Consider the following 12,172-nt stretch of genomic DNA (forward strand, 5'->3'; position numbering starts at 1 on the left):
GGTTGAGATTCCGAGTATTAAACGCACAAGTCTGCCAAGTTGTTGGAGTTGGATAAGTATGTAGTATCTGTGTAATGTGATCTTAATCCTGTTTTACCGAATTGTATTGAAGAGGCGAGGGGGGAAGATTTGTGATGCTCAGGCGTTTTTATCGCTACGAGCCTTACCACATTCCAGGGTTCCTAGCGTGTAACCTTATTCACAAATGCTCCAAGCATCTACCACCTCACAAGCCTTCCCAAGCCATCAAATTCATTTCAAAAGTTCATAAAACTGTAATCATTTGCGGATACATTAATACAATCGAAGAAATATTTCCTATTGAAGATAGTATAGCTCTTACTTGATAAAGCTCTTGGCGCATCGATCTCCTTTTAACATCCAAGATGGATTATTCATATTACACTCCGAATGCTCAGCCGTTCTTCCCTCTTCTTCCTCCTACTCCAACTCACACAAACGCATCAACTACCGATGAATTCAGCAACTCTCCGCCTGTATGTGGCCCATCTCCTGTGAGCAGAATGTTCCTGCTAACATCAAACAGCAGGATGTCTTCGATCAATTCCAACCCTATGATTATGCCAATCATTACGACTCACGCATTCCCAAAGTCACAACCCCGCTTTCACAGCACAAACCATCGATCTCCCATCCCATGTACACCGACATGCCTACCGATTCAATCGACGATGCGATGCGACGAGATAGCGATGAGGAGGAGAATTTGACACCGGCACAATCCCGGCGCAAAGCCCAAAATCGCCAAGCGTAAGATCATTTCTTTGAGCTCACTCGTTTTGAAGCTTTACTTTGTACCATAGTATACTAAGACCTGAGAAATCAGACAACGGGCCTTCCGCGAACGCAAAGAGCGACATGTAAAAGAGTTAGAAGCCAAACTTGCAGAGTTCGAAAAAAGTACCGGAGATCTGGCTCAAGAAAACGAGCGATTGAAGCTACAGCTTACAAAAGCTGCGACCGAAAATGAAATATTGAAAGCGACGTCCAGGCATTCGAACCATGGAGGTTCGCAACCTATATCGAATGTAGGGCCCATGAAATATACCCCTACGGACTTCTACAGTGAGGTTCTACATGCGCACGACAATAAATTTCCCAGCCATCGAATTGTAACGAGTGATAAAGGGGAAAGGTTGTTGGCGGCGGGTGCGACGTGGGACTATATCATCAAACATCCGCTGTACAAGCAAGGTCTGGTGGATGTAGGAATTGTTAGTGAAAGGCTGAAGAACGCTGCGAAGTGCGATGGGCAAGGACCAGTTTTCGAGGAGAGCGCAATACTGGATGCAATCGAGAACAGTGTCGCAAGTGGCAGTGATGAATTACTATGATTTATGAGATGGCTTGGAAGAATTTCAAAGGTGTTAAGGTTGATTGTTGGACATATGGGACGAGGTAGACTGCTCAAGACGAGTGAAGGACATCAAGGAGTTCTTATTTGCGTTCCTCTTTGGAGTTTTAGGTGGTAGTAAGTCTTTATGAAATAATTAGAGCGTTTAGTGAACGCTATACAATTTATCTCTCATTCTTAAAGTCGTTCCGCTTTTGGTATTTCTCGGATAGTCACATTTGAATCTTCGAAATGCTCTTCGAATGTTCAGTTTGCATGCCAGATTGACCGATGAAAGACTAGGTTTTTCGCTACTTTATTCTTGTCATATGAGAGTCTCCATATAAGCCAGATCCACGGAGTAATGGAACTAGTCGGCCGCTCACGAAAGCCGAATATTAATGACATGCCCTAAACCTGCATAGAGTTTCCATAATTTGCTTTCATTGTAATAGAAAACCTTCAAGATTCCATGACCCATCATTGAACTGATTCTTTGTTATTGATCAGCAATGGGATTCAATAAAAAGTGATTAAGCGAGTTTATGCAGGAAACTACTAAGTAGTATTCTGTATTAAAGTATTGCCCTCTACAGGGTATAATGAGAAGCATAGACTATAATGAGGGCATTCGGAGGTTGAAGATTGATTGCATTGAGGTGTAATAGCTACGAGGTGAAGAGCTCTGATGCAGGACAGGGCTCTTACTAGTACTAATTGAGGCTAGCTTTACATGAACCATACCTACGTACAATTTTAATTTGGCAAACAGTAAATTCATTAACTCCCAATTCCAAAAAGAACAAAAAATGCCCCGACTCCCTTCTCTTGTATACCCATTTCAACTAGGCTGGTACTCCCTGATATGCTTTATTTACCCCTTTGATTCCTCCGACCCCCCTTCGTACTCGGCCTCTCCCTTGGTGTTACTTGAGGAGCAGGTGCATTACGCTCTTGTTCGACATTTCCATGAATCTCGTTATATTTTTTCTCCTTCTTTTCAATGTCATGTTTCTTGAATTCAATAGGTCCTCTCTTACGCTTGATGTCCACCTTTACCTCTTCCAACTCCAGCACTATTTTTTCCATGTCCCTATAAGTGATACTTTCACGTCTATGTCCTTTAAATCTGTGATAATCTTCGCTCGAAGAGAAGAACATGTCACACTTAAACAGTAAATCGCGTGCCTTATTCTCTAACTTGCTTATACTATTTTCGTTTTGAATCTTTTCAATACGAGCTTTGAGAATATCAAGAGACTGTTCATAAGTGAAATCTCACAATTAATCCCTTGAGTCCACTTGGGTTCCAACGTGTAGCCAACGTTTTGATCGAATTTGACCCAGCAGAATCAACATATGTCCCGAAAATTCTCTTTCCTTGGTCAAATGATCTGGAATCAATCTCTGCCCTTCTACCTTCCTTGAAAGAAAATATCTCAGCAGTTGCATTTTGGCGGAGACTGACTTCCTTGTCACTTTCTCCTAGATACCAATAGATCGTGACTCGTTCCATGTTTGTCTGTCGCGATGATGATGACATTATGATAGAGATGAGTTTTTTATTGTAGACAGCGAGTTGGATTGATGATATGTGTGTACAATGTCGAAATTGTTTGTTGAATATTGAATCACAACAGAGATATAATGAGCTTTATATAGATTTCAAGCGAGATAGTATTCTGGCTATCTACAACTAATGGGTCTTACGTACATCGGAGCGCGAGTGGTCCCGAATTGTCAGTCCCCAGAGCCGACCAAGCAGCAGGCCATGGTCTAGAAAAGAGCTCAAAGAAGATATATTACACGATGCAGCGATAAAATAAGACATGCAGGATTTGTATGAAGGTCATTCATCCTCGGATTCTCATTGTGAACTCCTTAGGGGTCTCGAAAGAGTGACATCCCAGACACATCGTCGCTCAAGGAGAAGTTGTACGAACATTCGTCTAATTCGAGTTTCTCATCTCATCAAACCTTTGCAATTGATTAATTCATTTTATATCACTATTATTTGCATAAAGAGAAAAGTTTGAAGGTATTTTAAAACATATACTCAGTCACTTGTCTTCTTAGAAACTCATATCTGACTTATTTAACCAACCAGAAAATATCAATCAAAAATGCTTCACGGACCACTTGAGGTAACCTTTGACGGGCCTGGGGGAATAGGTTGGGGTTTGTGCTACGTTAAAGAGGCCAATAACCTCTGTTTTCCGACCGCTTCTATTCTGGGCCACTCCTCTACACTAATAACAGCCTTTTCGACTTATTAATAGATTCGCGAAATCAAACCAGACCAAGTTGTACTTCATCGCGTAAAATTCATCTATCTCTATAATAACATCATCTTCATTTTTGTGGGCTCACAACATCTCACTCGTACTGGCACGACTAGCTAGATTCTCAATCACATAAGATAATTATTCTTGAAAGACCATTCGAAATCTCATGGAGGCGATATCCATGGGTTCAACGGGAGCTCGACAATGTATATGCAGCTTTTTATTTTTTTCCATCTAAATGACTGTACACGATCACGAAGTGATGCAATTAATCAAAGGTACATTTTGTTCATTGGATGTACTTAAGCAGTATATATTTCTCATTTCATACAGTTCATCCGTCGTTCACCAAGCTCTTATCCCAAAATTCTCATCAATACATCTCCCCTGGGTCCATATAGAGAATCCACACAGGCTTCATCACTCTCGTAAATTTAAGCACGACCCGTACAAGTAAACCCTGACGTCCCAACCACATTTGTACATTTATACCCTACACCCGCCGTCTTATTCGCATCTACGACGTTGATATTTTCCATGGTGATGTCTGTGCAAGGGACGACAGCGCTACATTGGAAGCTGGTTATGGGATTCGTCATACTGCCGGATATGTTGTACATATTTAGATCGCTTATTTGAACTATAGGGCATTAGTCTGGGGGTATCTGGTAACACGTTTCATAGGAAAATGTGTTGAGAAACTTGAACTAATAGGATTGGGAAAGGAGAAGAGGGAAAGAATGAGGACTGAAGTGCTTACACGCTGACGAAGAGCAATTCCCCACAGTACCAGAGAATGTTGTACATTGTGAAATGGAAAACGGTGGTCCCCTCAATGAATGGAAAGAGAAATTTTCAAAAGTTATGTTTTTTGCAACTGTGCTCATGTTAGAAATATTCTCAAGATCTCCATCGAAAATAATCAAAAATACTTACATCCTAGCCCCCCACCTCCACCATTGGGTGGATATCCCACTTGTTCCCCAGTCCACGTTTTCACATATCCTCCATGCAACGTCTTATAGAATAAAATTCCTGTCGCAGTTACATTCTCAATATTTTCGTATACTCCTTTGTACTGTCCAATGCTGCCTATTGCCACTCCCAACCCGTTGTAGAATGTGGAGTTCGTGATTAATATGTTGGTACTGTTAGCTTTCATAGATATGCTATCGTCACCATTAACAACTGTCCAGCGATCAAAGTGGATATCGTCACTGTAGATCGTATCTGCACCGTCTGTATTGCGCGAGGGGCTACCAGAAGAGGAAGTACTGTTCACGTAGATATCCTGGAGGAGAATTGAGGATGATTTGAAGACTGTCATGGTCCTATTTGATTCGTTAAGTCTTTGAACCGTCATAAAAAAAACGACTGGAATACAACATACCACATCTGACTCTGCACGAATCGTAACCCTTTAAATACGGAATTTGTCGCACTCCATATCGTAAGCGCGTGAGGTCTGTTCGGATAGTTCGAAATTCCTTTCACGAAATCATACCAAGCTTGTCCATTGCCATCCAAAGTCCCGTATCCATATCCGTTGACATTGATGTTATCGCCCCCAAGCCACCATGCTGAAGTTTGGTTTTGATAGCCGAAGGCCATGGAGTGGTTAAGCCAGTAGGTTATATTTGTGGACCACTTCACATGGCAGTTTAGTTGACGTGATAGATATACGGGAAGCATTGAATACATACTAATAGTGTTCCATGGATATCTATATTGCAATTCGAGAGTCCCGTGGTATTCATGATACTGTTGATGGTATATGTGTGATTGAGAAAGACGACAGTTCCATCCTTGCCGCATGTTTTGAATGCAGATAGAATAGCGGGCGCATCGTCCGTACCGTTTAGACTGGGTTGGACAGTACAAGTAGCTCGAGGAATAAGAGCTGACGGATTTCCATTCGTACTACTGGAGAAGAACGAAACAGCCAAAATCGCAAGATGATGAAGCGACCTCATTTTGAGTGATAAATAGCTATCTCAAAGTACAGAAAAAATAATTCATATATGGATCTTGATACAGAGACAATATACCAACTTAAATAGACTAAAAAAATTGGTAAAACGTAATTGTGCATCTTCCCCATCTCCCCATCTCCATTGCATTGTGCGGAGTTGGGGCAACACCATGCAGATTTTGCAAAATAAACTGGGAAATGCAGGCTCAGATTGAACTTCGGATTAAGCTTAACCCAACTGACTTCCTTCGGAGATTTATATAACCTCCGAATTAAGAATGCAGAATAGATTGAATTTAACTATGGCGGATCGAAAGAAGATCGACCTGGGTATTCATCGTCACTACGACCCTAGAATACTGATCTCGCGGTTTCGGCTTCACATGGACCGAGATTTTTAATCCTTTTAGCAGTACTGAATAATTAGCTGTCTAGAAACGGTGACATATTGATATCGAGTCGCTGCTTCTGGTCCTCCGAACTGCGAAGATTAATTTGACAATGCCCGTTGAACGGCAAATTTTTTGGAAGGCGGCATAAGAAACAGTTCAACGGAAAAACTATTTCACGCGAGGGGGGAAACGAAATGCGAGAATGACATGGGTAATTAGGTAGATATTCTGAAGCGAGCCTCGCCTGGCATCTCAGATCGAATTTTAAAATTCGGCACAACTCTGCAGCCACTAGAAAACTTATCTTGGCTAGCCTTTTTCTCAATCTTGATATCAGGATCACGTTGAATTGAGTTTTAATTCTCGGCAGCACAACCGAGTTGGAGAATTGCAGAGGTAAATGGATTAGTTTGTTTAACTCGCTATAGATGGCATATATACAGACCGGATATCATACCCATACGAATACCAACTCAGCCATCCCAACCCTGAACCAGCTCCGACCTGCTAAAACCCCCTACCGTCATGTTCGCATTACATTCGTCGTAAATAGGTATTCTAATTGGCTTTCTTTGCCTCTTCTTCCTCGTTCCATGGATGTTTAATAGTCAGACACCAGATGTCTAAGTAATCGCAAATTGTAACAATCACATCAACCTTACGGTGTTAGCAGATGACAAGAGAGAATTGAGGAACTATTACTCACCACAAAGCTTCCATAAACTCCAATCGCAACACCAAGCATGCAGAAGAGATATGCGACCTGGTATACACCACCACCAAGAGCACTTGGCCATCCAAATCCAAAATTCTCCTTCAAAAATGGTCCTCCAGAGTCAAAGACGCCATAAGCAAGCGGTAGGTTCAATACATTCGTGTAAGGGAACGGCAGTTTGACCAAATGGGCAGTGATCATCTGGCCCACTGAGTAAGCATTGACAAGCCCGGCGAAGAAAACGAAAGGAACAAGATGATTGTAAAGAATTTCAGGGTTAAGATAAAGGTAGGCTGGAATGAGCGACCACGTGAAGAAAAAGGGAACGAGCCCCAAAAGTGCGCCTCGAGACCTGTCCCCACGAGCTCTGCGAGCTTTGATCACATTTATGGAGCTGGAGGGGTCGTTAGCTGTGAGACATTTTAACAAGGGTCAAGGAGGGGTATATTTACCTTTGTACAGTGTTGAGAACCAGCACAATTCCACCTTGAACCATGTACCACTCATTGAATGGCAATTCATAAATGTATTCAGGGATAAACGCGTAATGTGGAATGCCAACAGTCCTGAACATCGATTGAGTCCAGAAGCTCGCCCCACCTTTAATTGCAGTGAATGCGTAGACTGTGATGAGGATGACGATTCCTTCTACAGGTCCAGAGATCAAGCCCAATGTCAAAGTCTTTGTATGATATTCGTCCCAGGTTTGTACGTAGAATGTGAGGAGAGCTATCAATCGTTAGCATATATTGGCAAAAGGTCACAAATTGAGTTCGCACAAGCAAATAAGACCATGACTGTCTTCCAGCCCATTCCCAAGTTCTGCGAAGCCGCAAAAATCAAACATTCGAGGGAAGTATTGACCGCGTCAACACCATGATCGAAGAGCTCTCCAAGGGGTCCGCTCTGATGCGTTCGTCGTCTGTGTTTCCGACGCGCCAGGTCAGCATTTCTCCTTTCGTATCAATTGGAAAAGAATGCAAACATACGCCTGAGTCCCATCGACCGCGTCAAAGGTTTGATACAAGAATAATCCCACAGCCCAACTGGCATACACCCAAGGCGGGCAATCCACATCAAGCGTTGGATTATACCACAACAAAGTCAGGATATTGATAACGACGAAGCTGAAACCCGTAAGAGTAATCAGATTCGGTGCCATGCTCATCGGGAAACATTTTATCACGAAATTCGTGTAAAATGGCTTGAGAACATATCGCGATAAGAGGGAATGGTCGACACCGGAATATTTGTACTGCTTAAGGCCTGGAAGTTTTTCTTGTCGTACGTACACCATTGTGACGAGACCTTGGGTTATTTAGGAGAAGCTTTGAGTAAGGACAAAGTTCATGAGAGAGGTATGAAATACCAGAACGATGTTCTTTTGTTCTTTGTGGTATGTGAAGGAAAATTGAGGCACCTCAAATCAAGAATTCTAAATTCTAGAAAAACGTGCCAAGCCACAAGTTATGCAACGTCATATCAGTACCGAGCTTTTCAGGCACTCTGATAGGGGCAATCAGTAAAGGAACCCGGGGCCACAGAACTAACACGTTGTGCAATGAATTGCAGAATTTTCTTTCAAAATACTAATAATGCAAGGTGAATGTTTAAGTGAATCATGTTGATTCAAATTACAGATTTGATTGCAGATTAACTCAGATGAGAGCAATAATACCGCACAATTGAACATTAGACTAGGTACCTCTCCACCGGTTCATCTGGAGAACCACAAGAACTATGAAAACACGAACATGTCAAATTTTATTAATTGTGATACATTTCATATTTTTGACTCGATGATTCATGCTGTATCCTTCATCTTCCATGAGATGAAGCCAATCCATTTTTCCACAGCGTCTTATACCCATTATCTAAACAACAATCATCAAATGCACCCAACTTTCAACTCCATGAAATCGCTAACCCCTAAGCAACAGACCCAATAACCAAAGCTGCAATCCCCTCTTCCTCACCACGAACCACAATTTTACTTGTGACTCCTGACTTACTTGAATAAGCCATCCGGATATTAGCCACAACTCTTCCACCTGTAACTGTTTTACCAAATAGTTTGAGTGTGTGGGTAGTTGTATTGATTGGCACATCAGTGCCATCAAGGGGTTGTAGTGAAAGTGTTTTGGTAAGTTGTTCAGTAGCATCTGTAAAATCATTAGCTTTTCAGTCAAACTTATTCTCCGGAAAGAAAACACACCTGCTATGCTCTTGACACCACTCAATTGAAGCGTCTCTTCAGCTTCCTCGCCGGAAGCACCCACTTGCTCCCAAATATGATTGAAGTTACCGGCAAAAGCAGGGACAACATAGTCACTACCAGTAAGTTCCAGATCCTCGACTTGATACTCATCATCGTAACCAGTGTCTTCAGGCTCACCAGTTGTTGGGTCGATTTCTTTCGTGGTGAACTTCAGAACGTTTGTGAAGGTGCTTGAAGGGAAAGCAGCTTCGCCACTGATTTTCTTGAAAGATACATAAATAGTACCTGGCTCATCAGTTACAAGCTTGGTGGCAGGAATGATGAAATCTTCCTCGAGCTCTTCTTCATCAGATGGGCTAGCAACCACGGATACTTCTTCAAGAACCGTATCTGGCAGGGTATTCTTAACCTCATACTGAAGAACAATATGTTCCTTGAAAATATGCTTGACGACAGTAACAACGTATTCGGTTTCCGATTCTGTTAATTCAACAATAGCAGACGATTTCAATACAGCACCGTATGGCTTGAATTCTGGAATCTTGAGTAACTCCTGGGCATACTTCTGAGCAGCTGCAGAAGCGGAAGCAACAGCTTCGGCGCCAGATTGCGAAGTCTTGCTGGGACCAGATTTTGGAGCCTTGATGGTTGGTGTGACTGTTGTGAGCTTCTTGGTTCGCTCCTCTGCGTCTGCTTGCTCCTTGGTAACCACTGGAACCGAAGCAATATCGAAGGGGTTATCGAAGGTTGATTTGTCATCAGCTGTGACGTACATAACAAGTTGATGCTCGAGGTACGGCAAGGCGAAAGTGTTTTCTGTATATGGTTAGAGCGGTGCAGGGGAAGTAATAATTATCAAAACCTACCATTTTTGATGAAACGATCCGCTGTATCGTCAGACTCCGACATTAATCTCAAGTTCAATGCAGCACGGTCACGAACTTCATCGTCGACATCATCCAAGCATCTCGTCAGGAGGACGGTAACACTGCGCTTAACTTCTGGATCTTTCTGTGCCACACCGAATTTTGCCAGTGCTGTGACTGCGGCAGCTCGTACAATAGCATTTTCAAGAACCACTCGATTGTAGATATATCTGATGTACTTGGTAGGTTGAGATGTTTTTGGACCTTCCAATCCGAGAAGATGAAGGATGCGCACAGCCAACTTAGTGAACTCACAATCCTCAATGAACTCACATAGATGTGCCAACGCATCTTCCTTTGAATCAGGAACAAACTTGATTAAGTCAAACATGCTCTCAACTACAGCGCGCTTAAACTCATATCCTCCCTCATCGCGAAGTATACCACTGAGGAATGCTAACATGCCAGCCTGCTTGTTGGGAAACTTTAGACAGAGGGTACGGATGGCTTCCACAATGGTGATCTTGAACTCGTCTGTAATGTCAGCCATGAATCCTGAAATTTGCTTCATCAATCGATCAACACTGGCTTCGTTGCCGGTCTTCAAAAGGGTGGTGATAGCAAAGGTAGCAATTGATCTATTGGAGTTCGAGATGAGAAGTTCGATATCTGGGTTGCAAGGATGAACAGCTTGGGGCTTGAAGGAGGCGAAGTTGTGAAGTATGCGAATCGCAGCAAACTTAGTAACAGCTCTTGGCGAGGTAAGGAAAAGTTGCAAAACGTGAATGGCTTGAGTAACTTCAGCATCGGTGACGTCTCGCATGTCGCAAATGGCTTTGGCAGCCTCGAAGTTCACCATTTCACTCTTGTGTCGGAGCCAGCCATCCAAGAGCTGCATCATTGGTTTTCGGAGTTGTTGATCTTCTTCTGCCAGTTGTGCTGCTAGGCGGACGAGCATGACAGTTGCAGCCGGACTCTTAACAGCACCTGCGGCCCCAAATTGTTGAACCATCTTAACTAATGCCATTCTATCGTGCATCCTCATTTGATACAGAAGACCAATCGCATGGTATTGTGTCATTGTTGAGTTGTTGACTGGCATTTGGCTGCTGGATGTCGAGAAACCAAGGGAGAAGCCACCCGACGATTTTGTAGCTGTTGCAGCTTCTTGTGTTTCGCTTTGCCATCTTCGAACAACGTCGCGAGCTATAGGTAATAAGTGGTAAGAGGATATTAAAGCGGCAGATGATACGGAAGGGTTCTTGTCGACAATTGCGGTCTTCATTACTCGTTCAATACTCTGGACTGTGGAGGCCTGGCTGTGTCAATGATATCCCTTGAAATAATCCGGCGCACTCACATCAATGATACGGCACAACGCCCGAATGGCGTTTGGTCTGTAGATTGCATCTGTTCCACCACCAGTATCCTTCATTATTGTACTTGTGACCATAATAATATCCTCGGCGGAATGCGCCAATTCCTTAATGATAAGGTGAACCATCTGGCGCAGGCTGGCATCTTTGTTTTGGAACAGCTTCGAGATACCAAAGAAAAGGGTAGTGGCTTCGTTGGTAGGAAATTTCTCGCCGGTGTATAATAAAAGCGCAATCTTTGTAAGGAGAACACGACATCTTCGAGGTTGTATAGGGGAAGAGTTGAACAATCGAGCTTTGAATGTTAGCTTAGCTGGCCTGTTATTGGGAATGTTCACCGACCTTCTTGGAAAACAGAGGTTCTATCCACACGCATGATGGCCATTTCGCCATCTTCATCTTTCTTACTGTAACTCATGATGTGCAAGGTATGCTCCCCAGCGTCATGAATTGAGAATCAAAAGAAAGTCGAGTATTGCTGCAATTGTGGTCTTTGAGGTTGCGATACGTCGCCAAATCCACTATGTGTTGGCGTGAAGGAAATAATTTGATAGGGGTGAGTATAGACGTTTCATCGGTGTAAAAGGAACGGCGTTTGCCGAGAATGTCACTTTCTTGGATAATTCCGCCCCGCTCGCTACTCTACCGCGGGCTGGATTCTGTTACGCAGAGGAAGCTCAAGGGAATCTTGGTAGTAAATGTCATGAAGAGAAACCCAAAAACAGAATATCAAGAAACGAATTGCTTTCGAATAACGGGGAACCATCATCTCTGAAGTGTTTTTCTCATCATTCCTGGAAGAAGGTCTCAATCCTCGAACTTGGGAACTCTCAAGCACTGAATTGCAAAGCAAGATATCACTACACGTTCAACCAAGGCAACATCAACAGTACCAAAACAACGAAAATTAAAGAATATCCCAATCAGTGAATATCAATTAGTCTGTAAGGAATGAAACAGGCAGGAGAAAAAAGTGAAGCTCAATACGGGTAAG

The 12,172-nt window shown here is 42.9% G+C and overlaps 5 protein-coding genes across 5 annotated transcripts; 1 reads left to right on the top strand and 4 right to left on the bottom strand.

The window, feature by feature from the left end:
* Nucleotides 1–386: 386 nt before the first annotated feature.
* EAE97_007229 (uncharacterized protein) lies at nt 387–1,355 on the top strand (the record flags this gene model as incomplete). Its single annotated transcript, XM_038877743.1, has 3 exons — nt 387–497; nt 548–771; nt 848–1,355. The coding sequence occupies 3 exons, from the start codon at nt 387–389 to the stop codon at nt 1,353–1,355; spliced, it is 843 nt and encodes a 280-aa protein (XP_038731228.1).
* Nucleotides 1,356–2,224: 869 nt separating this feature from the next.
* On the bottom strand, nt 2,225–2,897 carry EAE97_007230 (uncharacterized protein; the record flags this gene model as incomplete). The annotated part of the gene is made up of 2 exons (XM_038877744.1): nt 2,225–2,614; nt 2,637–2,897. The coding sequence occupies 2 exons, from the start codon at nt 2,895–2,897 to the stop codon at nt 2,225–2,227; spliced, it is 651 nt and encodes a 216-aa protein (XP_038731229.1).
* A 1,176-nt stretch (nt 2,898–4,073) lies between these two features.
* Nucleotides 4,074–5,612, bottom strand: EAE97_007231 (uncharacterized protein; the record flags this gene model as incomplete). The annotated part of the gene is made up of 5 exons (XM_038877745.1): nt 4,074–4,279; nt 4,400–4,516; nt 4,576–4,970; nt 5,030–5,286; nt 5,343–5,612. 5 exons carry the CDS (start codon nt 5,610–5,612, stop codon nt 4,074–4,076), a joined length of 1,245 nt encoding a protein of 414 aa, XP_038731230.1.
* A 949-nt stretch (nt 5,613–6,561) lies between these two features.
* On the bottom strand, nt 6,562–8,015 carry EAE97_007232 (uncharacterized protein; the record flags this gene model as incomplete). Its single annotated transcript, XM_038877746.1, has 5 exons — nt 6,562–6,660; nt 6,710–7,112; nt 7,171–7,447; nt 7,498–7,640; nt 7,708–8,015. The coding sequence occupies 5 exons, from the start codon at nt 8,013–8,015 to the stop codon at nt 6,562–6,564; spliced, it is 1,230 nt and encodes a 409-aa protein (XP_038731231.1).
* Nucleotides 8,016–8,647: 632 nt separating this feature from the next.
* On the bottom strand, nt 8,648–11,596 carry EAE97_007233 (uncharacterized protein; the record flags this gene model as incomplete). Its single annotated transcript, XM_038877747.1, has 5 exons — nt 8,648–8,880; nt 8,934–9,752; nt 9,803–11,117; nt 11,163–11,473; nt 11,521–11,596. The coding sequence occupies 5 exons, from the start codon at nt 11,594–11,596 to the stop codon at nt 8,648–8,650; spliced, it is 2,754 nt and encodes a 917-aa protein (XP_038731232.1).
* Nucleotides 11,597–12,172: the final 576 nt, after the last annotated feature.

Source organism: Botrytis byssoidea (assembly GCF_014898295.1).
Source record: "Botrytis byssoidea strain MUCL 94 chromosome Unknown BBYS_014, whole genome shotgun sequence".
Classification (NCBI taxonomy): domain Eukaryota; kingdom Fungi; phylum Ascomycota; class Leotiomycetes; order Helotiales; family Sclerotiniaceae; genus Botrytis; species Botrytis byssoidea.